We start from the raw sequence: 25,313 nt of genomic DNA, 5'->3' as shown, positions 1-25,313 counted from the left end.
GCAGGCACTGGGGGGCTGGCTCGTGCTCCCCCAACTCCCAAGGGGCTCCCCTGTAAGCTCAGCAGAGACAGGAAGGGCAGCGATGCGCATTGGGCTCTCTGCCCCGTAGATCCTGCCTCCCTTGGCCGTTGCCGGTCCCCTGCAGGACAGCCTCCCCATTTGACAGACTGAAGAAACTGAGGCTCAGAGCACTGAATGGCTTGGCCCCCGAGCTGAGTGTCAAACCTGGCAACGTCACCTTTTGCCACCCTGGAAACATTCTCTGAGGCAGTATGGTAGATAGTGTAGTGCTATTACCCCCATTTAACAGATGAGGAAACTGAGGCCCCAAAAGGCTAAGGGACTGGCTTAGGCCTTATAATTAGAAAGGGTTGAACTTGGCCTGATACCCTGTCCTCCTGGGACAGAATCACTGCCGTCTGTAACCACGTCACTGGCTCACTGTTGTAGAGGACTGAGAGGATGGAGTGGTAATGATAAAAAAGCTAATAGTAATAGCACTTATTATGCTTTTGAATGGGCCTTGGGTATTTTTAAGCTCTTTGTGTGTCCAGTCTCATTTCATTTTCACATCCCTTCCTGGTGAGGAAACTGATGCTCTGAGTTGCCTAAGAGGTGGAGCTGGGAAGTAATTCCAAGTCATTTTGCTCTTGAGACTGTGTTCCTGTGACACATCCCCAGGGAGGGGACCGGTTGCATGCTTCTCTGCCTCTTGGAGACTTTGCTGCAGCTCTCTGCTCAGCATCTGGCCTGGCGGTGTGAGGGATGCTGGCAGCTCCATCTGTCTGGCCCCATCTGGTTGGCCCTCTGAGGTATCATGAGAAGATCACGTTCTTAGGTAGGAAATGAGGAAGAAGGATCATCTGATTCTGATGAGCATTTTACGGACTGCCCATGGTGTCTCACACAGATGGGAAAGAGCTAAGGAGAATTAAATTTTTAAAATAAGCAGTAAATATTGAGTTGGAGAAGCAGATATGCTTAAGGGAGTGGATTTGGGAAGTTCTGGCTGCCACTTGGTGATGGTGTGTTCCTCTTGGGCTATGCAGGCTCCAGCCTCCTGGCTCTGTGTCCTCCCAGCCTCAGAGAGAATCTAGCTCCATGTTCCCTTTTTTGTCCAAAAGTATTGATTGAGGCCTCACTGTGGGGAGGCTTGTGGTGGAGGACACAGTCTACTGAGGGTTGCAGATGTTAATCAAATCCAACCACAAGTACATGTGTTGTCGGGAAGCTCAAGGGAGCTGTGAGGTGGACCCTGGGACCTGTCCCAGGCTGGGAGGGCAGAGGAGACCTCCTTACGAGGTGACATGTGGGCCTAAGGGAGCTGATGGGACACACGAGGCTGTGGGGCTGGAGCAGAGAGGAGGACACAGAAAGTGAGAAAGTGGAGGTGGGAGCTGTGGCCCAGGAGGCCACCGGGAGGATATCCATCTTTGGGTACCCATGCCCCCTTAGCTGGCCAGTTCCACTATTAAAGATGCCAGAGCTCCATGCGGGTCTGGAAGAGTCCTGCTGGGGTCCAGCACAAGGTCTCAGAGTACCTCTGCCCACCCAGAATCTCTTCCTCCCCACGCTGCTGGGGGGAGGAGGGTGGAGAGAGGAAAGCCTGGACTTACAGAGCAGAGGTTTAGGGAGTCGCTTTGGAGCGGGTTCAAATCCCAGCTTTGCCAAGGCGCCCACTTCTCTGTGCCTCAGTTTCCTCATTTGTCCCATGAGGAGACCCCTATCCAGGTGGTTGTGAGGGTTGATTTGGACAGTGCCTGGGGAGTACAGCACCAGGCAGGCAAGTGCAGGGCCTGAGCTGTCACCTGGCTGGGCCCAGGGTGGAGGCCCAGCACTGACCTTGGGTCTGGAACCCTCCGCATCCACCTTTGTGGGTGGGATTAGGGAGGGAGCCACCTTTCTGCACTTGGTGGAGGCCAGATCCTTCCCTGGTCGGGGGGGGAGCGGTGACCCTGCAGGGACCTGGGCTTGGCCACCTCCCTCTCCACGGGTCCCACAGCAGCCTGGCGCGGGAGGGAGGAAGGGAAGCTGCCAGCCCGGGCTGCTCTCAGGCCCAGCTCGGTTTTGTCCTTTTATGGTCAGCCTGCAGGCCTCTGGCTCCCCAGCCAGAAACCACGAGCTGGTGTCGGGATCAGGCCGAAATAGCTGGTCTGTGGGGAGCTGGACGTCTCCTGGGAGACTCAGGCCTGGTGCGGGGGAGAGAGCAGGGAGCCCTTTCTGTGCTTGGAAAGCTCCCCCGCACACCTGCTCATCAAGGCCAGACCCCCGGCCCGGGAGAAGGAGGGAAGACAGGCACGTTTGGGGCTGGGGTGTGAGGTGAGGCAGACTCCAGGGCTCCGGGCCCGGCAGCTCAGCCAGACGCAGGCGGTGCTGGGATGCGGGCTCCAGCCCTGCCATCTCTGCTCTCGTGCTGTGCTCTTTCCCATCTCTGACTTCCTGTGGCCTGGGCCCTCTGCTTGGGATGCTCTGCCTCCTTGGTGCCGTTTCCCCTGCGGATTCCTACACCTCCTCCTCTGTGTGGCTCAGTTGTCCCCTCAGCTGCTAAGAGGTCCTGTCTGTCTCTTGGGGAGCGTTAAAACAGCCCTTCTGTAGCACTTCTGGCATATACCCATTGTGGCATTTGCCCACATCTTGCAGTCCGTTCTTTGCCCATCTGACCCCCACACTGGATCATAAGCCTCTCAAAAGCAAAGACTAAGTAGGTCTTAGTAAACTTTGTGTTTCCAGTGCCTGACGCATAGTATGGGCCCTGGACTTGTTTGCTGAGTGAATATGTGAATAAAGGAAGAAGCGCTGACTGTGGCTTCAATCTGAATTGCCTTTCTGAGAGAGAGAGAGAGAGAGAGACAGATTGAGAGAGAGAAAAAAATGATTGGTTGAGACTGATTCAAATCAACAAGCATTTCCTGAGTACCTACTATGTGTCAAACATGGTCCCTGCCCCCCTGGATCAGACACAGCCCTTGGACCTCAGGAATTCATGGGCCAGTAGGAGAAGCATTAAAGCAGTTTTGTCAAGTAAGCAAATAAATAAATAAATAATTTCAGGCGATGAAATTATACAGTTATTTTTCCCCCCTAAGGAGAAGATAAAACAGGATGATGGGATCAAGAGAAACTGAGGGGGCTTCCCTGGTGGCGCAGTGGTTGGGAGTCTGCCTGCCGATGCAGGGGACACGGGTTCGTGCTCCAGTCCGGGAAGATCCCACATGCCGCGGAGCGGCTGGGCCTGTGGGCCATGGCCGCTGGGCCTGCGCGTCCGGAGCCTGTGCTCCGCAGCAGGAGAGGCCACAACACTGAGAGGCCCGTGTACCACAAAAAAAAAAAAAAAGAGAGAGAGAAACTGAGGGAGTGGCTCTGAATGCATGGTGGTCAGAGCTGACTCCATCTGAGGATGTGATATTTGAACTTGGATATGAAAGGTGAGAAGGAGCTGTGGCCACATCAAGAACCAGGGAAGAGCTTTAGAGCAGAAGAAGGAGGCAGTGCAAAGGCCCTGAGGCAGGAATGGGCACAATGTGCTAGGGAAGTGCCAAGAAGGCTGGTGTGGCTGGGATGTAAGTGGGGGAGGGAAGTAACCAGATGAGGTTGAGAAGCAGCAGGAGCCTCCCCATAGACTATTACAAGCCCATTTAATATCAGCAACAAAGACTGTATGACATGGTCAACGCTTATAGTCAAATGTTAAATGAAAAGGACTAGAAAATCACGCCAACGAATGGCATCCATTGTGTAAATCACTCTAAACCTCTATAAAAAATGATGAAAAGGAGATATATCCAAATATTAACCATCACAGGGTAGGGGGATTTTGTCTTTGCCAAGCTTTCTGCAGTTGTTGTGTACTAATTTTGTAATCCAAATAAAAAATTAATACCTTATTTAAGAAAAAAAAGCAGTTTTGTAACTTGAAAAATGAATAGATCTGTATGATGTTTAAGGAACCAGATCTCTTGATTTAGAGGTGGTGTAAAAGTAACATTGTTTTGTAAAAAACTTTTATTGTGGTGTCATTTATATACCATAAATCAATCCATTTTGATATGGAATTCACCAGTTATTGGTGAATTTACAAGGTTATACAGCCATCACCACAATCTAAGTTTATCTTTCTATCATCCCAGAAAGAAATCTTGTGCCCACTTGTGGCCTCTTATAGTGACTCCCCCATTCCCACTCCCAGTTCCACCCCGTCACTACCTACTTTCTGTCTCCATAGATTTACCTCTTCTGGATATTTAGTAGAAATGGAGTGAATGATACAACATGTGGTATTTTGTGACTGACTTCTTTTCCCTAGCATAATGTCTTCAAGGTTCATCCCTGTTGTAGCCTGTATCAGTGCTTCATTCCTTTTTATGGCTGAGTAATACTCTATTGTAGAGATAGACCACATTTTGTTTATCCATTTACCAGTTGGACATTTGTATTGTTTCTACTCTTTGGTAAAGTAGCATAATTTTTACTAAGATGAAAAAGAAATATTCTGCCTGTCATATTAAGGGAAAATGGTCCATTACCATTCCAAATAATCCTTTTCTCCTAAAAAGTATTGAGGTGAAACAATGATCATGGTGAGGTTAAGTGCTACGATGGAGGGAATCTTTGGACTATGGGAGCCAGGGTCACCACTAGAACAGGTGGTACATTTATAGAATTAGAAAAAGGTACCCTTTTCTCAAGGCATCTTTCTTCCGTCTGCTGAAAGATGGTTGTAATAAATATACAAATCTACAGTGACCAGTGTGAATGGTTCTCCCTTAGAGTTATGCAGTGTACAACTCATACCACTGTCCATGGCAGCCCTGGGGGTGATGTAGAGTACAAAGGCCCCCAACTTAGCTCTAGGGAGGTATGGAGTCAGAGAAAGTATCATAGAGGAGATGACTCTCAGGGTGACATTTCAAGAATGGATTAGGGTATATACCCCAAAGAATTGAAAACAGGTGCTCAAAAACTTGTACTTGAATGTTCATAGCAGCACTGTTCACAATAGCCAAAAGCTAGGAACAACCCAAACACCCATCAACAGATGAGTGGAACCATAAATGTGGTCTGTCTATACATTGGAGTACTACTCAGCCATAAAAAAGAATGACGTTCTGATACATGTTACAGCGGGGGTGAACCTCAAAAACATCATGCTAAGTGGAAGAAGCCAGACACAAAAGGCCACATATTGTACGATTGTATTTGTGTGAGATGTCCACAGTAGGCAAATCCATAGAGGCAGACAGCGGGTTGGTGGTTGCCAGGGGTTACGGGGAGTGGGGGATGGAGAGTGACTGCTTAAGGGATATGAGGTTTCATTTGGGACTGATAAAAATGTTTTGGAACTAGACAGAAGTGTGAGTTGCACGACATTGTGAACGTACTACATGCCACTGAATTGTTCACTTTTCCACGGTTAAATTTATGTGGTGTGAATTTCACCTAAAAGGGAAAAAAAAGAGAAAAAGAGAATGGATTAGGCGGGTAGAAAAGTGATGAAGATGGTGCTCCGGGCAGAAGGAACAGTGTGTGATAAGCTTGAGGGGGAAACTGCTTTGCACATTGAGAGACCTCTGCTCTCTCGCGTCAGACACGATCTCAAGCTCAGGGAAGGAATCAGCTAGGAAGCCCGGGGAAGCCCGGGGAATCAGCTAGGAGCCCTCCTGCCCATAACCAACCAGGGCACAGTTAGCTTCCCACGCTTGGAGCCGGTGTGTTTCCGATGGGAATGTCCCAGGCCGGAGGTCTCCTGGCAGCGCCCAGTGTGGATCCGCCCCGGCAGCTGCCCAGCCTTTCCCTGGAGCCCGCTCCCTCTCCTGGGGACCTGGGAGGACAGGCCTCAGGACAGGCATCTGACCCTATAAATCTCTCGTCCTCTGGATGTAGGTTTCCCAAGGCTGCTGGGAAAGACTGCCTGTCTCCCTGTAGCGGATAGATGGAGATAGCCCGTCCGTCTGTCCATCTCAAAATCATTCCTTAAAATAGTACAGGCTCTGGGCCAGCCCCAGCGGGTTCTCTCTCTGCTTGGGTGCTGATCACAGGGTGCTGGTTCCTGCATGTCTTGCCTTTCTGCCCCTTCCTGAATCCGTTTTGAACTGGTTTCCTAGTTTGCTCTGGTCCTCAGCAGACTTCTCCCTCCAGGTGGAAGGTGGAGGCACAGGCATCCACATTCCCTCGATTCCAGTCCAAGGAGCTGGGTGTTGTACCAGCACAGGGTACCTCCCTCCACAAATTTCTTGTGATGCTGACCTCTGTCTCTCTCCAGAGTGTACTGGGGAGATGAAAGTTTTACTGTTTTTATCTTGGAAGGAAATGCCGCCAGCGCATGGTTGTGGGTTATCTGAGGAAGACAGAACAAAGCCGTGGGCTGGAAGCAAGGCCTCGGGGATCATGCACCTCAGTTTGAGTCCCCGCCTGCCACTTCCTAGCCGTGTGACCGTGTTCATTATCTAGGGCTGCCGTACAAATGGCTGCAAACTTGGTGGCTTCAAACAACAGGAGTTTGTTCCCTCATAGTTCTGGATGCCAGAGGTCTGAAATCAAGGTGTCATCAGGGTTGGTTCCTTCCAGAGGCCCTGAGGGAGAATCCAGTCCAGGCCCTTCTCCTCTTCTGGCTTCAGGCGGCTGCCAGGTCCTCGGCATCCTCACCTTGAAGCTGCATCCCTCCAACCTGCCTCCTCCTTCACGTGGCTTCTCCCTCTGCCTCTAATTCCCCTCTCCTTTCTCTTATAAATAAGGACACTGGTCATTGATTTAGGTCCCATCCTAAATCCAAGATGATCTCATCTGGAGATCCCTAATTAATTACATCTGTAAGACCCCTCTTCTAGATAGGGTCACCTTCTGAGTTTCCGAGTGGACATTTCTTTGGGGGCCACAGGTCAGCCCACTGCAGTGACCTCGGGCAAGTCGCCTCACTCCACCATACTGCCCTCATCTGTAAAGTGGCCGTGGTGCCAGTGCCCAGCTCAGGGGTTGCTGTGAGGGTGGAATGGGTCACCTTGCACAGAAGGAGCTCAGGGGGCCCCGCGGCACAGTGCCTACTCTGGAGGTGGGCGCTGCTGGGGACGCTGCAGGCAGGCAGCTGTTTCTTTCCTCTCTTTCCTAAGTTTCATGGTCATAATGGGCTCCTTGAGAGCAATAAAGACTATTTTTACATTACCCATTTTTGGTGAGATGCGGGTACGGTCATACATACTCATAGCATAAACACGAGCGGGACAGAAGGAGATGGAGTTGAAGGGAAGTCTCCCTCCTGTGCTGGTTCTCAGTCCCTCAGACCCTCTCCTCAGGGACAACCATCGTTGGGGTGTCGAGTAGCTTCACGATATATCCAACATATACAAGTATTTGAAGGTGTGTGTGTGTGTGTGTGTGTGTGTGTACACCTTAGGTATGTATATGTGTGTGTGTGAACGTATATCCCTCTTTTTAAAACATAAAAGGTGTAATGCTATGTCACCTAGTCTTTTATTTTTTAGCTTACTATGTCTTGGAGATTGTTCTGCGTCAGTCCATGACGATCTGCCTGGTTCTTTTCAGTGGCTGCCCAATGTGCTGCTGTGTGGCCCTACCAGATTTTTTTTTTTAATATCTTCTATTTCTTTCTTTATTTTTGGCTGTGTTGGGTCTCCGTTGCTGTGCACGGGCTTTCTCTAGTTGCAGCGAGCGGGGGCTACTCTTCGTTGCAGTGTGCGGGTTTTTCATTGCGGTGGCTTCTCTTGTTGTGGAGCACGGGCTCTAGGCATGCAGGCTTCAGTAGTTGTGGCACGCGGGCTGTAGAGCGCAGGTTCAGTAGCTGTGGTGCACGGGCTTAGTTGCTCCGTGGCATGTGGGATCTTCCTGGACCAGGGCTCCAACCTGTGTCCCCTGCATTGGCAGGCAGATTCTTAACCACTGCACCACCAGGGAAGTCCCCAGATTTTTCTCTAAGTTAATTTTTAGTTTATATTGGAATATAGTTGATTTACAAAGTTATGTTAGTTTCAGGTGTACAGCAAAGTGATTCAATTATACATATGCATATATCCATTCGTTTTCAGATTCTTTTCCCATTTAGGTTATTACAGAGTATTGAATAGAGGTCCCTGTGCTGTACAGTAGGTCCTTGTTGATTATCTATTTTATATATAGTAGTGTGTATATGTTAATCCCAGTCACCCAATTTATCCCCCCCACCCATGCCCTACCAGATTTTAAATACCAAAATGTATTTTGCTAGTCTGCAGTTGATAGACTGGTTGAATGGTTTCTTTCCGGTCCTTTGCTTTCGCTGATATTCTTGCAGTGACCAACTTAAACGTCTGTCCTTGGGCACACGTGTGGGAGTTTCCGATGTGGCTCTCTTGAGGTTTGTGGAGCAGCCCATGAGTCGTAGCAGGAGGCAGGGATGTAGGCCTGATCGGAATCAGCACAGCTGGACCGGAAGACGGGACTTCGTGGTCATGGAGAGTCCTGATGCCAAAGGAGGGGCCGCCTCTTTCCTGTGGCCCTTCTCCCTGCGAGGGCTGCCCCTGGCCCTCGGCTCAGAGGTCAGACTTGCCTGAGGGGAGCCTCTCCAGACCCCCTGAACGTGGCCCCTGCGGGCAGCTGTGGCCCTTGCTACCAGCTCAAGGTGGAAAAAATGAGAGTCAGAAAGAAGAATGAAATAGCCTTTTGGCTCTTCTGCCTTTTGTCCTGAGGATTGGGCCCTGCCAGGCCACCAGAATGTCCATCTGTTATCTGAGGGGATAGAGGGCAGGTTGTTTGGAGATGGGCATAGGGTCCATGGAGCTTGCACAGTCATCTCATTCATCTGACCCTGGAGTGGACCAGATCTTCTTTATGTGATGTAAATCTGCCTCCCTCTCCCAGATATGGTCATGACTATCCTCTCTGGTCCCCAGTGATGCATAGGCATGGGCTATTCCAGTCCCATCCATCCTCCCATCCTTCCTTCCTTCCTTCCTTCCATCCATCCATCCATCCATCCATCCATCCATCCATCCTCCCATCCTCCCATCCTTCCATCTAACAAATATAATTGAGCACCTGCTATATGCCAGGTACTTGCGATACAGTGTTAAACAAAACAGACAAGCCCCCTCTTCCCCAGTAAAGCTTGCTTTTCAGCACAGCGAGATAGACAAACACAAGAGGTCACTGCAGATGGCTCTAAGTGATGTGAAGGAAATAAACAGGTTAATTGCCTGAGTGCCCTGAGGCAACTGCCTGCATCCCTGTGGACAGAGACTTAAAAAAGGCCTCTTGGAGAGTGGAAGCCCTCAAGATGATGGGAAGGCATCACCCATGGCAAAAATTGGGGAGAGAGCATTCCAGACAAAGGCCCTGGAAGGGAAGAGTGTGTTCTCTGTGAGGAGCAGGTGGCTGTTTAGGAGCTGCGCAGGGGTAAGGAGAGAAAGGTGCCAGTGAGGCAGCTGGGTGGGGACACATCAGGCCAGACTTCGTAGGCCATGGTGGGGAGACTGGGGGCCACTGGGACTAGCCAGCTGGTTTTGACCAGGCCGTGGCTGATCTGACTTTTTTTTTTTTTTTGCGGTACACGGGCCTCTCACTGTTGTGGCCTCTCCCGTTGCAGAGCGCAGGCTCTGGACGCGCAGTCTCAGTAGCCATGGCTCACGGGCCCAGCCGCTCTGCAACATGTGGTATCTTCCCAGACCAGGGCACGAACCCATGTCCCCTGCATCGGCAGGCGGACTCTCAACCACTGCGCCACCAGGAAAGCCCCTGATCTGACTCTTTTAAGAAGATTTTTCTACTATAATGCAATAGCACCTCACACCTGTCAGGATGGCTGTTATCAAAAACCAGACAGTAGTTAAGTGTTGATGTGGGTGTGGAGAAACTGGAATGTTGGTGCATTGCTGGTGGGAAAGTAAACTGGTGCAACCACTACGGAAAACAGTATGGTGACTCCTTGAAAAGTTCAGCAGAATTGGCACATAATCCAGCCATTCTGCTTCTGAGCATATACCCCAAAGACGTGAAAGCAGGGACACCAACAGATATGTGTACACCCATGGTCATAGCAACACTATTCACAGTAGCCAAGAAATGGAAGCAACCCAGGTGTCCATCAACAGATGAATAGATAAACAAAATGGGGTGTATCCAATGGACATTTTGACATGTGCTGCAACATGGATGAACCTTGAGGAAACGATGCTAAATGAAATAAGCCAAACACAGAAAGACAAATTCTGTGCGATTCCACTTACATGAGACACTTAGAGTAGTCAAACATCGTAAAGACAGAAAGTAGAATGGTGGCTGCCCGGGGCTGGAGGGAGGAGGCACTGAGGAGTTACTATTTAATGGGGATGGAGTTTGCTTGGGAAAATGAAAAGGATGGATGGTGGTGATGCTTGCACAACAATGTGGACATGCTTCATGCTGCTGAACTGGACACTTTAAAATGGTCTCCATGGTACATTTTATGTATGTTTTACCAAAATTTTAAAAGTTTATAAGAGAAAAAAGAAGACTCCTCCGGCTGCCCTGTGAGAACGGCAGGGGCGTGGGCAGAAGCAGGGAGATGGGAGGGGAGGATCTGGGCCTGAAGTGATGGTTCTCAGACCAGGTGTGGCAGCAGTGATGGGACGGATCTACGCTGATTCATGGGAAGCAGATCCTTCCATCCCCGAGGCCACTTCATGCCCCGGTTTCCTTCTTGTCACCTTAGACCTTAGGTGGTAAGGCTGCTTCTCTGGCCTGGGAAAGAGGCCTCACTCCTTCCCTTGACTGGTCCCTGCTGGTCTCTCCAAGCTGCCTTGTCTCCCAACGCCTTCCCTAATCCAGCAGAAGCCTTGGCCGCTAGGGATCCCCGTTCCATTTCCTGTGCCCCATCCTGTATTTGGAACAGCAGAAAGTGCCCAGACTCTGATGCATGATGCTTCAACCCCCAGGTTGGTCCCTGAAGTGGCTGCGTGACTTTGGGTTACCTGACCTCAGTTTCCTTAAACTTAAAAGGGTTAGGATCAAAGACCACACAGGGAAAGTGCCAGAAAAGTGTATCTGGCCCATAATAGGTATTCAATAAGTAGTAGGTGTTGGGTTCAAATCCTGCCTCATCCACTTACTGGCTGTGTAACTGTGGGCAAGTTTTAAAATGTCTCTGTGCCTCAGTTTATTAATCTGTGAAATGGGGATAAAATTGGTCTGTCTCATAGGATGTACGGGGGTTGAATAAGTTAATACAGGCAAATGATTGAAATAATGCATGACACAGAGAAGGTGCTAAGTAGTAGATACTATTATGTAGTATTTTCAGGGTCTAGCATGGGGAAGAATACCTGGTAGATGCCCTAAATGCATTTGTTGAATGAATGAATGAGTGACTCAGTTTCTTGTGTGTATATTGAACTTCCCCATCAAGAAACTCATGTCTTCCAGGTTTGGAGTTGGCTCTTTTCAGTGCTCACCAAGCTACACCTTCTCTGTGTCAGGGACTTAGGGTTCAGGGGCTGGGGATCCAGAAACTGAGGGAAGCGGGGTCCAGAACTGGATACTTCTGCCTATGAGCGGTTCATGGTTCTGTGGGGGCAGAGACACAAACAAAGAGAAAAAAACCAGCCTGGGACAGGGCGCTCGGGCAGCACAGGGGCTGTGGCAGTGGAGACATCTGTCTTGGGGATGGGCAGGAGCCAGCGACAGCTCCAGGATTTCTGTCTGGGAGGGTCTTAGAGGCAGCAGTCAGGTTATCTGATGGAGGCTGGGGGCTTTTCTTAGGGCTTCTTCTCTCTAACAAGGTTGACTATTTGTGATAGCTTAGGAGCGTTGACAGAGATTTACAGCCAAGCCTCCCCCTGGCTCCATCACTGTGTGGAAGGCTTCTTAGAAGAGGTGTCATCTTTGAGACGGAGGGAAATGGGCAGGAAAGGAGAAGAGAAAGGCCTGCTAGGCAGCAGGAGTAGCCTGAACAAAGGCACAGAGTGCGTTTGGGGGTTGATCCGGGTGGGGTTGCTGGGGAATTAACAGTGATGGACATAGAAGTACCAAGGCTGGGGAGGCAGGCAGGCAGGGCCGCTCACGGGAGGCCTCGGATGCCCCTTCTGGGCCTCATCTGAGGACACTGGGGGCCGTGGACAGCTTTTCAAAACTGCTTTATTAAGATAAAACTTGCAAACCAAAAATCCTCCCAAGATAAGTGTAAAATTCAGTGATTTTCAATAAATTGAGTTACGTAAGCATCACCGCAGTCCAGCTGACAAACCCCAGAATGATCCTTCATGCCTGTTTGCAGTCACCCCAGCCCAGCCCCTGGCAACCACTAATCTACCTTCCCTCTTTTATGCATTTACCTATTCTGCACATTTCTTATAACTGGAATCACACAATATGTAGCCTTCTGTGTCTGACTTTTCCTTAGCATCATGTTTTGAGGGTCATCCATGTAGCCTGTATCGGTACTGCATTGTTTCTATGACTGAATAATGTTCCATTGTATAGATTGACCACATTTTATTTATCCATCCACCAGCAGATGGACATTTGGGTTGTTTCTACTTTTTAGCTATTATGATAACGCTGCTGTGAACATTTGTGTGCAAGTCTTGTAGAGACACATGTTTCTGTTCTCTTGGGTAGATTCCTAGGAGCGGAATAGCTGGGTCATATGATGAATTTATGTTTAACATTTTAAGAAACTTCCAAAGTGGAAGAGGGTTAAGAGGCAGAGGGATCAGGCAGTTCAGCGTGTCAGAAAGATTACTCTGAGAAGGGGTTTGGAGGGGGATGTCACAAGATCCCGGGAGATCTTTGATCATAAGAGGCTGAGGGTTGTGATGGTGGGAATGGAGCAGGGAATGGAGTTAAGAAATGCCTGCCGCTTCACCATTGCCCGGCAGAAGATGTGATGCTCTGCTTTCTCAGTTATGGTTAACTGGCTGATGACTAAGGTGTTTAACCTTCCCCGTGTCCCTCATAGGGGATCTTGACTCCACCCGCTAAGGCCACTTTAAGAGCAGTAGGTGATCAGTAATGTCTGCTTAATCACGTTTAACCTCACGATGCCCTGTGCACCCACCAGGGTTCTCTGGTGGTTAGCGACAGAGACCTTATCTAGAAAAGGAATTTCTGGAGGAGTATTGGGGAGCTCACAGATGGGGTGGGAAGAGTGGGGAGCCAGCCTCAGAAAATGTTAGAAAACGGGGCTGTTTGGGCTCTGGGGGCAGGAAGTGAGGCCCCCTCAGGGCCTCCGTTGTGCTTCTCCATCCTTGATCCAGCTCGGAGTTTGAGCTCAGAGATTCTGATTGCCATAGCCTAGGAAACGTTGTTGCCTCTTGGCTGGGGTAGCTTGTGCGTCAGTCCCACCAAGACTGTACATGATGGCGGGTTGGGGGGGTTGGGGGGCAGGGAACATGGATCCTTAAGGACCATAGGATGCTCTTCTTGGAAGAAGAGGAAATGGATACTGGATTTTCAAACCAAAAATGTCCACTACCCCATATTCCAGATAAAAAAAACTGAACCATGGAGAGGTTAAGAATATTTGCCCAAAGTCATAGAGGTGGGAAGTGGCCAAGTTGGAATGCCAGTCTGTCTGGATCCAAAGTCAGTGTTCTGTCTGTGACCTAATCTGGGCAGAGTGGGTCTCCTGGGACCCTCCAGAGCTAGTGGGGCAGGGATTCTCACTGCCTCCTGAACGCGTCAGTCTCCGATATCTTTCTGGGGCTGCCTCCAGGACTTCAGGGGGTCGGGAAAAGTATCTAAAAGAGCCCTGCTGCCCTCTTGGCTTTGGTCTTATCCCCTATGACCTGGGCAATGAGCCCAGCTGGCCCCTTGTCGCCCCCAGGGGGGCCAGCATGTAGGAGCTTAAATGGGAGGCCTGGGAGGCACCATATCCAGGCGCTCAGCTCAGAGCAAATTCTAACTCATGGCTCTTTTTTTCTTTCTGTTCTCAGATCGAGAGGACCAGTCCATTCTCTGCACGTAAGTGGAGCTGCTTTTTCTTTTATTTTTCTAGAATCAAGATCCAACCTATTAAAGAAAAAGGTCCATGAGAACAGGGCTCTTTGATGTGTTTGCTGTTCCACGCACCCCTAAACTGCCAGGGGTACCTGGTGCCGTCTTGTTCTGCGCCACCCCCTTTTAAAAACCAGCATTTATTGAGCACTTACTGTGTGCCAGGTCCTGAACTAAATATTTTACAGACAGAATTGCTTCTAATTCCATAACAGCTCTGTGAAGGTAGATGCCATTTCCGTTGGTGAGGAAGTCTTGGCTTGTGTTAAACAGTCACCCTCAAATTTCACAATTAGTAACCACATTGTGCCATATTTGGTGGCTGGTGTCATTATTTCTTTGAAGACCTGGATACATAGTCAGAAGATACTAACTCAATTTAGAATCATTCAGAGGGTTTTCAGTGTTCAGGAAAATCTCTCCTGTGGTGGGCAGAATACAGGTATCCCTTGGAAAATTTGTGGACTTAGTTCAGACCACTGCAACGAAGTGAATATCACAGTAAAGCGAGTCAGGCAGATTTTTTGGTTTCCTAGTACATATAAAAGTTATGTTTATACTATACTGTAGTCTATTAAGTGTTCAATAGCATTATATCTAAATAAACAACTGTACACACCTTAATTAAAACATACCCGTTGTTAAAAAATCTTAACTATCATCTGAGCCTTCAGGGAGTTGCAATCTTTTTGCAGTAGTGACATCAGAGATCACTGATCACAGATCACCATGACAAATAGAATAGTAATGAAAAAGTTTGAAATATTACGAGAATTACCAAAACATGACACAGAGACATGAAGTGAACAAATGCTGTTGGAAAAATGCTTGACACAGTGTTGCCACAAATCTTTAATTTGTAACCAAACACAATATCTGCAAATTGCAATAAAGCAAAGTGCAATACAAGTGCCTGTGATGGTCCCGCCAAGGTCTCCACCTCCTAATCACCAGAACCTGTGAATGTGTCAGGTGACATGGCAAAGGGGAATGAAGGTTGCCACGGCATTACAGTTGCTAATCAGCTGACCTTAGAATAGGGAAGGGATCGTAGATTATCCAGGTGGGCCTAATGTAATCACAAGGTCCTTACAAGTAGAAGAGGGAGGCAGGGGAGGAGTCAGAGGGAGATGCAGTGTGAGAAGGACTTCACCCACCATCCTGGCTTTGAAGATGGAGGAAGCCCAGGATGAGAACAGCTTCTAGAAGCTGGAAAAGGCAAGGAAACGGGCTCTCCCCTAGTGCTCCCAGAAAGAAACACAACCCTGCTGACATCTTGGTTTTAGCCCAGTACAATCCATGTCAGACTTCTGCCCTCCAGAACTGTAATATAATCAGTTTGTGTTGTTTTAAGTCGCTACGTTTGTATAATTTGTTACAGCAGCAATGGGAAACTAATACACCCTCCTTCCTTCTTCACCTCTACACCCACTCCTGTCTCACTCACTATTCAACAGATTGAATGGGTCTGTCCCACTGGTGAGTACTTGGCGTATAGGAATGAACCAAAAATAAATGACTTCTCAAGAGGGAAGACAGACACTAAAACAATAATTACACACTTCCCTTTGGTACTGCTTGAATTTACTGTTTGGTCCTGTGAAGGTACTACCTTTTCAGGAACTAAAAAAAAAATACATACACATTTTAAAAATCACTTAAAGAAATGTGTAATTACAAACTGAAAATTATGAAGAATGAGACATGTAAGGAACTAGGAGAATGTGTAAATCAGAGAAGTTCTAACTGGGGAGAACACTAAAGGTTTCCCAAAGAAGTGATGCAGAGATGATGAAGAAAAGAGAGGAATAGTTTACAGCATATGCAAAGACCCTGAGGTCAGATAGAGCGTGTTCTATCGGAGAAACTGAGAGATCAGTTTGGCCAGAGTGTGTCTCCCAACAAAAGCCCTCTGTCTGAGAAGAGGCATTACAGGACATTTAGGACTGTGGTTGCAAACTCAAAGGCCAATCAAAGTCAACCAAGTACTGTTAATGTGTGAAAAGTCCTGGGTGTAGCACAGTAGGGAATGGTGGGGAGTGTGGTGAACAGGAGAAAATGGCCCATCTGAAGGGGGGAGCTGCTACCCATCTCCTGTCTACTGTTGCCAGGGGAGAATGCAGGTCCAATGTTGCCAGACTTTCCTACATTTCAGTAGAAGCTGGAAATCTAGGTTTCTATGTGAAATATCAAATTTTTAAACATTGGCACCTAATTTACATGAACACATATACACAGATCTCCAGCCAAATAAAGTCCATTTGTGGGCTGGCTTTGCCAATGGGCCACCTGTTTACAACCTCTGTCCCAGAACTTTGGGCCAGGAAGGGTCCTCAGAGATAACTGAGACTGCACTTCCTGCCCCCCCCAACACACACACCTGGTCAGTTACGAGCGTTGCAGGAAATTTTCATAGAGCATCAAAATCGGGAATGATTCATATTATTTAATATGAAAGTGGATTCAAGTTGGTCTCTGTAATAATATCTCCCTTTCATTCACTTGTATTCCAAATATTGCTTTGAGGGGGTGGGGCGGCGGCAGGGTGATAATTATGGTGGAGAATTGGGTCAATAGCACACAGACAGGCTGGTTATGGCCAGCGTGAGTTGTACGTGTCAGGGGTGGTCATGGCTGTTGGCGCTGGGGTCTCATACTGTGCACGTAGCTTAGAGAAACCAACCACGCCCTTCGGGAGGAAAACTAGCACTGGCGGATCTAGTGCAGGTGAGGTCACCACCATCCACCCAATGGATGTGTTCCAGAGTGAGGGTGAGAATAGACATGGGACTCTGCCGATCCCTCCACTGGTCTCGTTCCCCTGTGGCCCTGACGGTGTGAGCATCTCGCCTTGCCGAGCCCATTCTCTCCCCTGCATTGTCCGTATTGCACACTCGGAATCCCTGCATCTAGTTGGCATTTATACACAGAGGCTGCTTTAGAGGGGCATTGCATACCAAGTCACAGATGCATTGCTTTGAGGATGTTTTAAGGGATTTTTCAATTTTACCTTTCTGTGGTTGATTGTGTTGACTTACAGGCTGTTGGTCCCCAGCCTCCATATCAAATGTGACTCCACTTCTCTGCAGGTCTCATTAGAATCTAGGGTCATCCATGGAAGGGACTGTCCACCGAGTTATGTCATTGAAAGCCTCCTTAGAGTGAGGGTTACAAGCCAGACCACCCGGGTTTCGATCCTGGCTCTGCCTCTCACTAGCTTGTAGCTTCAGGTACAAATTTAACCTCTCCAGGGCTCCGTGTTCTCACTATAAAGTGGGGAAGTAAGAATGATGATAATGGTACTTAATGGTACTTAATAGGGTTGTTGTGAGTGTTACATATATATGTGTATGTATATGAATATGTATATGTATATCTATATATACAGACACACATACTCATATATATGACTACTATGTATATAGCTGACTAAGAACCAAGCAAGCCCTGTAAGCTAGATATTCATATGTCATGACTAACATGTGTGTCCTGGCAGAGCAGAGAACCCACTGCTCAAGTCCAGTTACCTCATTTTTATAGAGGAGGAAATCAGAGAGGTCATGAGATTTGCCCAGAGGCACACAGCGAGTTTTTGTCAATAGTGAGACTTGGACCTAAATTTCTTGAGGCCGTTGGAGGGCCCAACCCTCATTCGCTGGCCTTCACTGATGAGCCAGCCACAGCCCCACCATCCCCTGCCCCACCACAGACTGTGGCATCGGGGCTGAGGAATGGCTGGCATCTTTCGTATTTAGCGCATCTATCTGGAGGAAAAGAGCTGCAGCCTGTCCGCCCTGGCTCAACCACTCGGGGTATGAGCTGAGACCCGAGTGAGGAGAGGAAGCAAGCCCCGAGGAGGACTTGGGGGAGGAGTTTCGGGTGGGGAACAGCAAGGGCAAAGGTCCTAAGGTGGGAACCACTTGTGTTTTGAGGGTCGGAGATGGTCTGAGTGGGTGGGGCGCAGGGAGGAAGGAGAAGGGTAAGAGGATGTGGTCGGGGACATGGTCATGCAGGGCCTTGCAGGCTGGGGCGAGCGTATGGACAAGAGGTTAGAGCAGATCTTTCTGATCATTCAAGGAGGCCAGAGTGCCGCTTGGGGATAAGCACTGATGCCCTAGGGTCTGGGGGACTGGGACTCAGTGGCAGGAGATGCTGTTGTCAGGTGACTCTCCCATTCAGGGGAGGCAACTCAGGCCAGCAGGTGCCTCTGTCACTCTCCCTGGGGCCAGTGCTGACTCTTGGAAAACTGCAGGCTTCCCAGGGGTTTGCCTTGGTTGCTTCACCCACAGCCTGCCTTCGCTCCCAACCAGGCTTCCTACTTTGACCCCACCTGCCCTCATCCCTTCCACCCTGTTTCTGAAGAAGAGGGAGAAACACTTTCTGGCAGAGGCCCACAGGGTTTTTAAAGGTGTTTTTGATAACACAGTGTAGTGTTGAAGGGGCGCAGATGCCTCAGGAGAGTGGCCGCTGTGCTTAGCTGGCGAGGCTGTGGAGGCACAGATCTAGGTTTGCTTTCCCGCTGTGCTGCACGCCAGCAATTTGTTCTTGGGCAGGTTGGTTAAGCCTCCCAGCCTCAGTCTCCTCATCTGTGGAATGGGGGTATCAGTTGTGCCCACCTCCCAGGGTTGCTGAGAGAATTGAAGGAGCTGTGTAGGGGGCAGCTGAGCACGATGTTGGCACAGTGCAGGTGCCCGTGATTGCAGCTGGGGTTCTGATGCAGCGCCGTGGTTAGTATCAACCAGAGTTCTGCTGAGCCCTGCTTGCTTGACCATGAACTGCGTAAAACCACCTCAAATACGTCCAGTGTGGGCTCTGTTAGACCTCTCTCCACAAACGTGGCTGCACGTCAGTTCTTGGGCCATTAGTTCAAGAGACGGATGGCCTGGCTTCACCCCCAGCAGCTCTTGACTCAGTGGATCTGGGGTAGAGCTGGGGAAACCTGTGTTTTTATCTAGTGTCTTGGGCGACTGTGAAGCTGCAGGGCTGGTCAGCAAGCTGGCAGGGATTGGAAACACTTGTCAAGGGTCGTCTACACAGGGGACTCTGAAGGGGTGGCTGTGTCTGAGCTGTGCACCCCCGTCTGCTCTGGGTGGGGGTCTAGAAGTAAGCCAGAAAGAGAAAAACAAATATCGTATATTAATGCATATATGTGGAATCTAGAAAAATGGTACAGATGAACCTATTTGTAGGGCAAGAATGGAGACACAGATGTAGAGAACGGATATGTGGACACAGAGGGGGAAGGGGAGAGTGGGACAAATTGGGAGATTAGGTTTGACATAGATACACTACCATGTGTAAAATAGCTAGCTGGTGGGAACCTGCCGTATAGCATAGGGAGCTCAGCTCGGTGCTCTGTGATGACCTAGATGGGGGGGTGGGAGAGAGGGAGGTCTAAGAGGGAGGGGATATAGGTATACTTATAGCTGATTCACTTCATTGTACAGCAGAAACTAACAAAATATTGTAAAGCAGTTTTACTCCAATAAAAAAAAATTAATTAAAAAATTATTTAGAAATTCAAGATCGCAACATCAGACCATTAAATCAAGCACAGGGCCCTCCTCAGTATTGTCCCTGTGGGACTGCACAGGTCACACACCCATGAATCCAGCCTGGCTGGGGGCTGAGGGGTTAAGCTGCCATTGGGTACCTCCTTCCAGCCACTGAGGCTGGACTGATTAAAAGGACTTGGCGGGGCTTCCCTGGTGGCGCAGTGGTTGGGAGTGCGCCTGCCGATGCAGGGGACACAGGTTCGTGCCCCGGTCCGGGAAGATCCCACATGCCGCGGAGCGGCTGGGCCCGTGAGCCATGGCCACTGAGCCTGCGCGTCCGGAGCCTGTGCTCCGCAACGGGAGAGGCCACAACAGTGAGAGGCCCGCGTACCGCAAAAAAAAAAAAAAGATCAATTTCCAACTTTTCATGCCAATTTATTGACAAATTAGAATGAATACATGGCAGTCATTCACGAGTAAATTGATTTGAAAAGAAGATCTAAATGGATTATTATTAGTCTTTAAGAACTTTAACTCAGCAACTTAATTTCCAAGGATAAGCTACACGGATAGTTTGTTCCTATAACAGCTTAGTGTCCACCGTCTTTCACTTAAATATATCAAGACTGTTTTCAAGGTTTGATGACAACCTCTAGTCATATAAACTATATGCCACAAGAGTTTGTCTATTTCAAACCACTCTCCTTTTTGCTTTCTTGCAGAGCTAGACATTCCGAATAATCAATGCTGACCAAACCTTCATACGGATAGCTGCAATATAGCATTTCATTCCAAACACCTGTTAGAGCATAATTAAAATATCCTTTAAAAATCAATCTTTTCTGAAACTATGCCACTCAAAAATCGGTGTTTATGAAGCAAGGCTTGTATGATTTCAGTTGCTTCAAACTGTGCCCTCATGCTGGCAGTGAGGTTTTTTGCCTTTTGTTGCCAATAACAAATTATAGTCCTGAAGTTATAAAATATCTAACTTCCTCCACAACTAATGTGATATATTTGTAAGACTTGTGTTAAATAATGTTTGAAAATAATTTCATGTGTAAAAAAAGAAAAAAAAAGTGTAGTGGGCAGAACATGGGCTCTGGTATCAAGCAGACCTGCATTCAAATCTCACTCCTCTATTCCCTATCTGTGTGATAGCAGGAGCAGTTATGACCTAGAACACTACTTCAACCTCTCTGAGCCTCAGTTTCCCCAGGTGGGTGATGGGGATAATCAATGACTCCTTCATTAGGTTGTTGGATTAAATAAAAAGATTTCTGAGCCCAATAACATAGAGTAGGTTTTCAAGAAATATCAATTCCTATTCCCCATTCCCTTCCTCTGACCTTAGAAAGCAAGTTCCTAGAGGGTTAATCCTGTGTCATGGAATGACTTTGTGAAATGTCATAGAAAGAGTCCTGACTGCATTGGAACCAGAGACCTGATTTCAATGCTGTGTGTGCTCTTGCCTTGCTGTGTGATCTAGGGCAAGTTGCTTACCCACTCTGGCCCAAAGTTCCTCTTCTGTAATAACATGAAAGTGATATGTCCTACCTTCAGGACTGTGGGAGGGGAGGTAAAGGAGATAATACATGTGAAACAATTAACATAGGACCTCCACTCCCCTTGAAAAGTCAATTCTCTCCTTAAAATTAAAGAAAAAAAAATTTTTTGGACTCAATTGTCCTCCTCAAGAAAATAAAGATAATGCCTCCATGGCTCCCATTTCACAAAGTGCCTCTGAGGCCATATGAAATAATGTGACCATTGGGAATAAAGGCCATTAGGAAAGGGGAGAGGACAGTGTTAATATCGTCGTGAGACGTGGAGACATGTTTCAACCTTCCTGGAGATCAGACACTTGATTTCCGGATGGTGACCCATGGGGTTGCGTCTGACAATTCAGGGCACATGTTTCTTTCTCTGCCTCCCTCCTTCCCTCCTCCCTCCCTCCCTCCCTTCCTTCCTCTTTCTCTCTTTCTTCCGTTTAGCCATGTGCAAAGTGGGCCCTTGGCAGAGCAAGTTAATTTCTTTATTTCCTAATTAGGAAAAAGGGCAAGCACTGCACTAGCGCTGGTGGCAGTGGTTCAGTGTGGAGAACCTTGAACCGACCTTGGGGTAGACAAATTCAGACTTAAAAAAAATTAGTGTGTTTCAGAATATTCAGTGACCTCAGCAAATGAGAGTCTAGGCAAAGGAAGGAAAAACAAAAAACAAAAGAAAATCAGAGGAGAGGACAAGAAGGGAGGAAAGATTTGGTTGAAGTCATCTTTCCCTTTCACTGAGAATAGTGGGAGTCAGAGGCAGTGTCTGGAATCCTTGGATGAAACAATTCCACCACCATGATCTCCAGTGGCCAAGAGAGGTAGCTGGGTCGAGAAGGCCATTTAATCCACTGCTCATATTCTAGGAGTACTCTTTTGATAAGACAGACAACACCCTGCTGATCTAAACTTATCAGTCATTTACACTTTAGCATGAATTACTTCAACCAGGTTTATTCTTTGATACTTGACTGAGATCATTAGCTAGCCACCTGACCATTAGAATGGGGTTCTCCAGAGGATGAAGGGGCTTATGTCTGTCCAGTGGCTGATGGGATAACCAGTTCTTCTCCTTTGTCCCCTTCTTCTTCTTCTTCCCCTTCTTCTTCTCCTTCTCCCTCTCCCCACTCCCCCTCCCTCTTCTTCTCCTTTTTCTCCTTTTTTGTAAGGGGACCTTCAAAAAATTGTAACTTATATCCTGTACTCTGAGAGGTACTTATGTCCTTCCTGGAAGGCAGTCTCTTGCCTGATCATTCCATCTCTAACAAGGCTAATATTGTCTTTTTTTTTTCTTTATAAAATTTATTTATTTTGGGCTGCATTGGGTCTTTGTTGCTATGTGCAGGCTTCCTCTGGTTGCAGGAGCAGGGGCTACTCTTCGTTGCGGTGCATGGGCTTCTCATTGCAGTGGCTTCTCTTGGTTGCACAGCGTGGGCTCTAGGTGCGTGGGCTTCAGTAGTTGTGGCAGGTGGGCTCAGTAGTTGTGGCTCGTGGGCTCTAGAGCACAGGCTCAGTAGTTGTGGTGCACGGGCTTAGTTGCTCCGCGGCATGAGGGATCTTCCCAGACCAGGGCTCGAACCTGTGTCCCCTGCATTGGCAGACAGATTCTTAACCACTGCACCACCAGGGAAGTCCCTAATAATGTCTTTAAAATAGATAATTTGCAGTAAAACTATTCTGTATGATACTGTAATAGTGGATACATTTCATTATACAGCTGTCAAAACCCATAGAATGTACAACACCAAGAGTGAACCCTGATGTAAACTACGGACTTTGGGTGATAATGATGCATCAGCGTGGGTTCATTGATCGTTGCAAGGGTACCACTCTGGTGGGGGATGTTGATGGTTGAGGAGGCTGTGTATGTCAAGGGGCAGGGACAGGGGCGTATAGGACCTTTGTACCTCTGCTCAATTTTGCTGTGAACCTAAAACTGCTCTAGAAAACGAAGTATTTATTTTTTAAAGTAGACAGTTCCAAATAAACCTAAGGTTGGACCTTGTTAGGAAAACTCAGTTTTCTCTTTTACTCTTTTCATCTACATCCTTTCCTGCATCCTCTCGGGAGGAGTGGATTGAGATATGGAGCGGGGTTTGAAAACCCAGCCCAGCTCTCTGCCAGTGGTGGGCAAGTCTCCTCCCCTCTGGGAGCCTCAGTTTCCCCATCTGGCAAATGGCACGGAGCTGTGGAAAAGTACCCACAGAACACCTGTGTGGGGCTGTTTCCGGTGGGTCACTTTTCCCGTATCTTTCAGAGGCGAGTCTGGAGCTGGAAAAACTGAAAACACCAAGAAAGTCATCCAGTACCTGGCCGTGGTGGCCTCCTCCCACAAGGGCAAGAAGGACACAAGTATCACGGTGAGTGGTAGTTCCTGCCCTGTGGCCACGACTTAGCAGATGGGCCCCCAGGCTCGTGGGCTGACCGAGGGAGAGACAGCACCGTTAAGAAGGCCAGGACTTGGCGTTGTAAGGACTCAGGGCTGTGCTTCACTGCCCCTCCCCAGACAGCTCACCAGAGGGCTGCTTTTCCTCCTGGGTGGGCCCGTTTGGGTCTAGGTGATTTCTCGCTTTAGCCAGGATCATCTCCTGAGGGGTCCTGTCCTGTGAAATGAGAGGAGGAGTCTTGATTGACGTCAAAGCTTCTCAACCGTGGCACCGAAGTCATTTTGGACTGAGTAATTGTGGGGCTGTCTTATGCCTCGGAGGGTTTTAGCAGCATCCCTGGCCTCTCCCCACCGGAGGCTGGTAGCAACCCCTGCCCTCAGTTATGCAACCAAGAATGTCTCTAGGGACATTGCCAGGTGCCCTCTGGGGGGCACGGTCACCCCTGCTGGAGAACTACTGCCTGAACTGAATCTCTGGAAATTCCCTAGTGTTGAGGGACACCTGTCATTCCTCCATGTGTCCCTCAGATGGGAACCCCAGGGGATGGGAACATTGGTGTCACTCAGCATATGGGCTTTGGTCCAGTGCCCTTGACCGAGCATCTACTGTATGCCGGGCGCTGCCAGGATGGGGTCCAGCGATGAGGCTGCGAGGCACTGTTATTCTAGCTACTGAGCTTTTGGACTCGTGGGAAAGAGAGACAGTCATCAAATAATCATACAGATCAACCCGTGGTGATGCAGTTTGATTAAGGCCTTAGAAGGAAAGAAGAGGCTGTTTCTAGAATCATCCCTTCTTGGGTCCATCCCTCTCTTCCTCCTCCGTCTTAGCCCTGCCTCGTCTGTCCCAGAGGAGGCGACAAGCAATGGGGCTGCTTGAAGGACCTGCCAGTGCCTCTGTGTGAAGGTTTGGGGTGGGGGCAGGGGAACGGCAGAGCGGAGGCCTGAAGAAGGCTTGGGGTGTCACTGGTTCCTGCCACTCTGGATCTTGCTTCTGGGGCTCAGAGGCAACACTGGAGCAGCCACAGCGGCCAGTTTGTCTGGAGGCCCTCGGAGATCTCGGGTGGGCTCTGGTTGTAGCCTGGGGAACCTTCCTCCCTCAAACAGACGCAGGAAACCCACACTGTCTCTGGCACCGTGTATGGGAACAAATAGCGCCAAAGTTCACGTGGCAGTTAAACACCACTTCCCACCGCCTTTCCTTTTCCTAGAATAGTGATGATAAGTAATAGTAATACTTAATAATAGTAACTGATCTTTATCAAGCAGCTGCTATGTGCCAGATACCTTTTTCTCTGTGTGTGAGAACACATCTCAGACAGCATCTCATGAGACACAGTTTTAAAGACTGCACCTTGGCCCCAGCAATTAAAAAACTTTGAAATGTCTGAATCTCTAAGAAATTAGAAAAGACAGCGGCAAAACAGAAAGGAAATTGAATCCAAGAAAAGTTGCTGCTTTCCTAGTTGGAGAATCTTGGAGAATCCAGGCTGTCTGAGCGGGGGGGAGATTGAAATCGTATATTCTCCAGACCCTGATGTACGTGTGATGGAAATAACACTGACATTTGTTTTATACTGTATTGTTCAACCACAGCAAGGCCCATCTTTTGCCTACGTGAGTAACTGGGAGTGTTTTCCTGGTGTGTACGGGAGGCACGGAGTGTGTTTAGATGTGCATGCTCCTGTCGCACCCACTGAGCCCCATAGCTGATGGTAGAATGGGCTAGATCCCCGAGTTTCACAACCCAAACCTACAAACTCACTGAAACACCGTCCTGCGGGCGTCCAATGTCAGTGTGGGGCGTGGGGCGCGTTGCCACCCGCAGGACCCATTGGACTTCCCAGGGTTGACCTCCAGCCGGGAATGGATTTCCCCAGTTCAGAATGGATCTCATTACCCTTCCCACCAATGTGTCCGCCACCGGTA

At 48.6% G+C, this 25,313-nt stretch overlaps 1 protein-coding gene across 4 annotated transcripts in view; it reads left to right on the top strand.

Moving 5' to 3' along the window:
* The window catches only part of MYH11 (myosin heavy chain 11), a 121,530-nt gene that overhangs the window by 35,163 nt on the left and 61,054 nt on the right, over window positions 1–25,313 (top strand). For 2 of the 4 annotated variants that reach the window (XM_060031797.1, XM_060031799.1), the window contains exons 4-6: window positions 13,896–13,923; window positions 23,256–23,358; window positions 24,981–25,001. In XM_060031797.1, coding sequence (XP_059887780.1) covers window positions 13,896–13,923; window positions 23,256–23,358; window positions 24,981–25,001 — 152 coding nt within the window. The remainder of the gene's footprint in view (window positions 1–13,895; window positions 13,924–23,255; window positions 23,359–24,980; window positions 25,002–25,313) is intronic. The other 2 variants (XM_060031798.1, XM_060031800.1) reach the window with 1 other exon arrangement.

Source organism: Delphinus delphis, chromosome 15, assembly GCF_949987515.2.
Source record: "Delphinus delphis chromosome 15, mDelDel1.2, whole genome shotgun sequence".
Lineage (NCBI taxonomy): Eukaryota > Metazoa > Chordata > Mammalia > Artiodactyla > Delphinidae > Delphinus > Delphinus delphis.
Note: the sequence above shows the minus strand (reverse complement) of the source record. Positions and strands in the feature narration are given on the sequence as shown.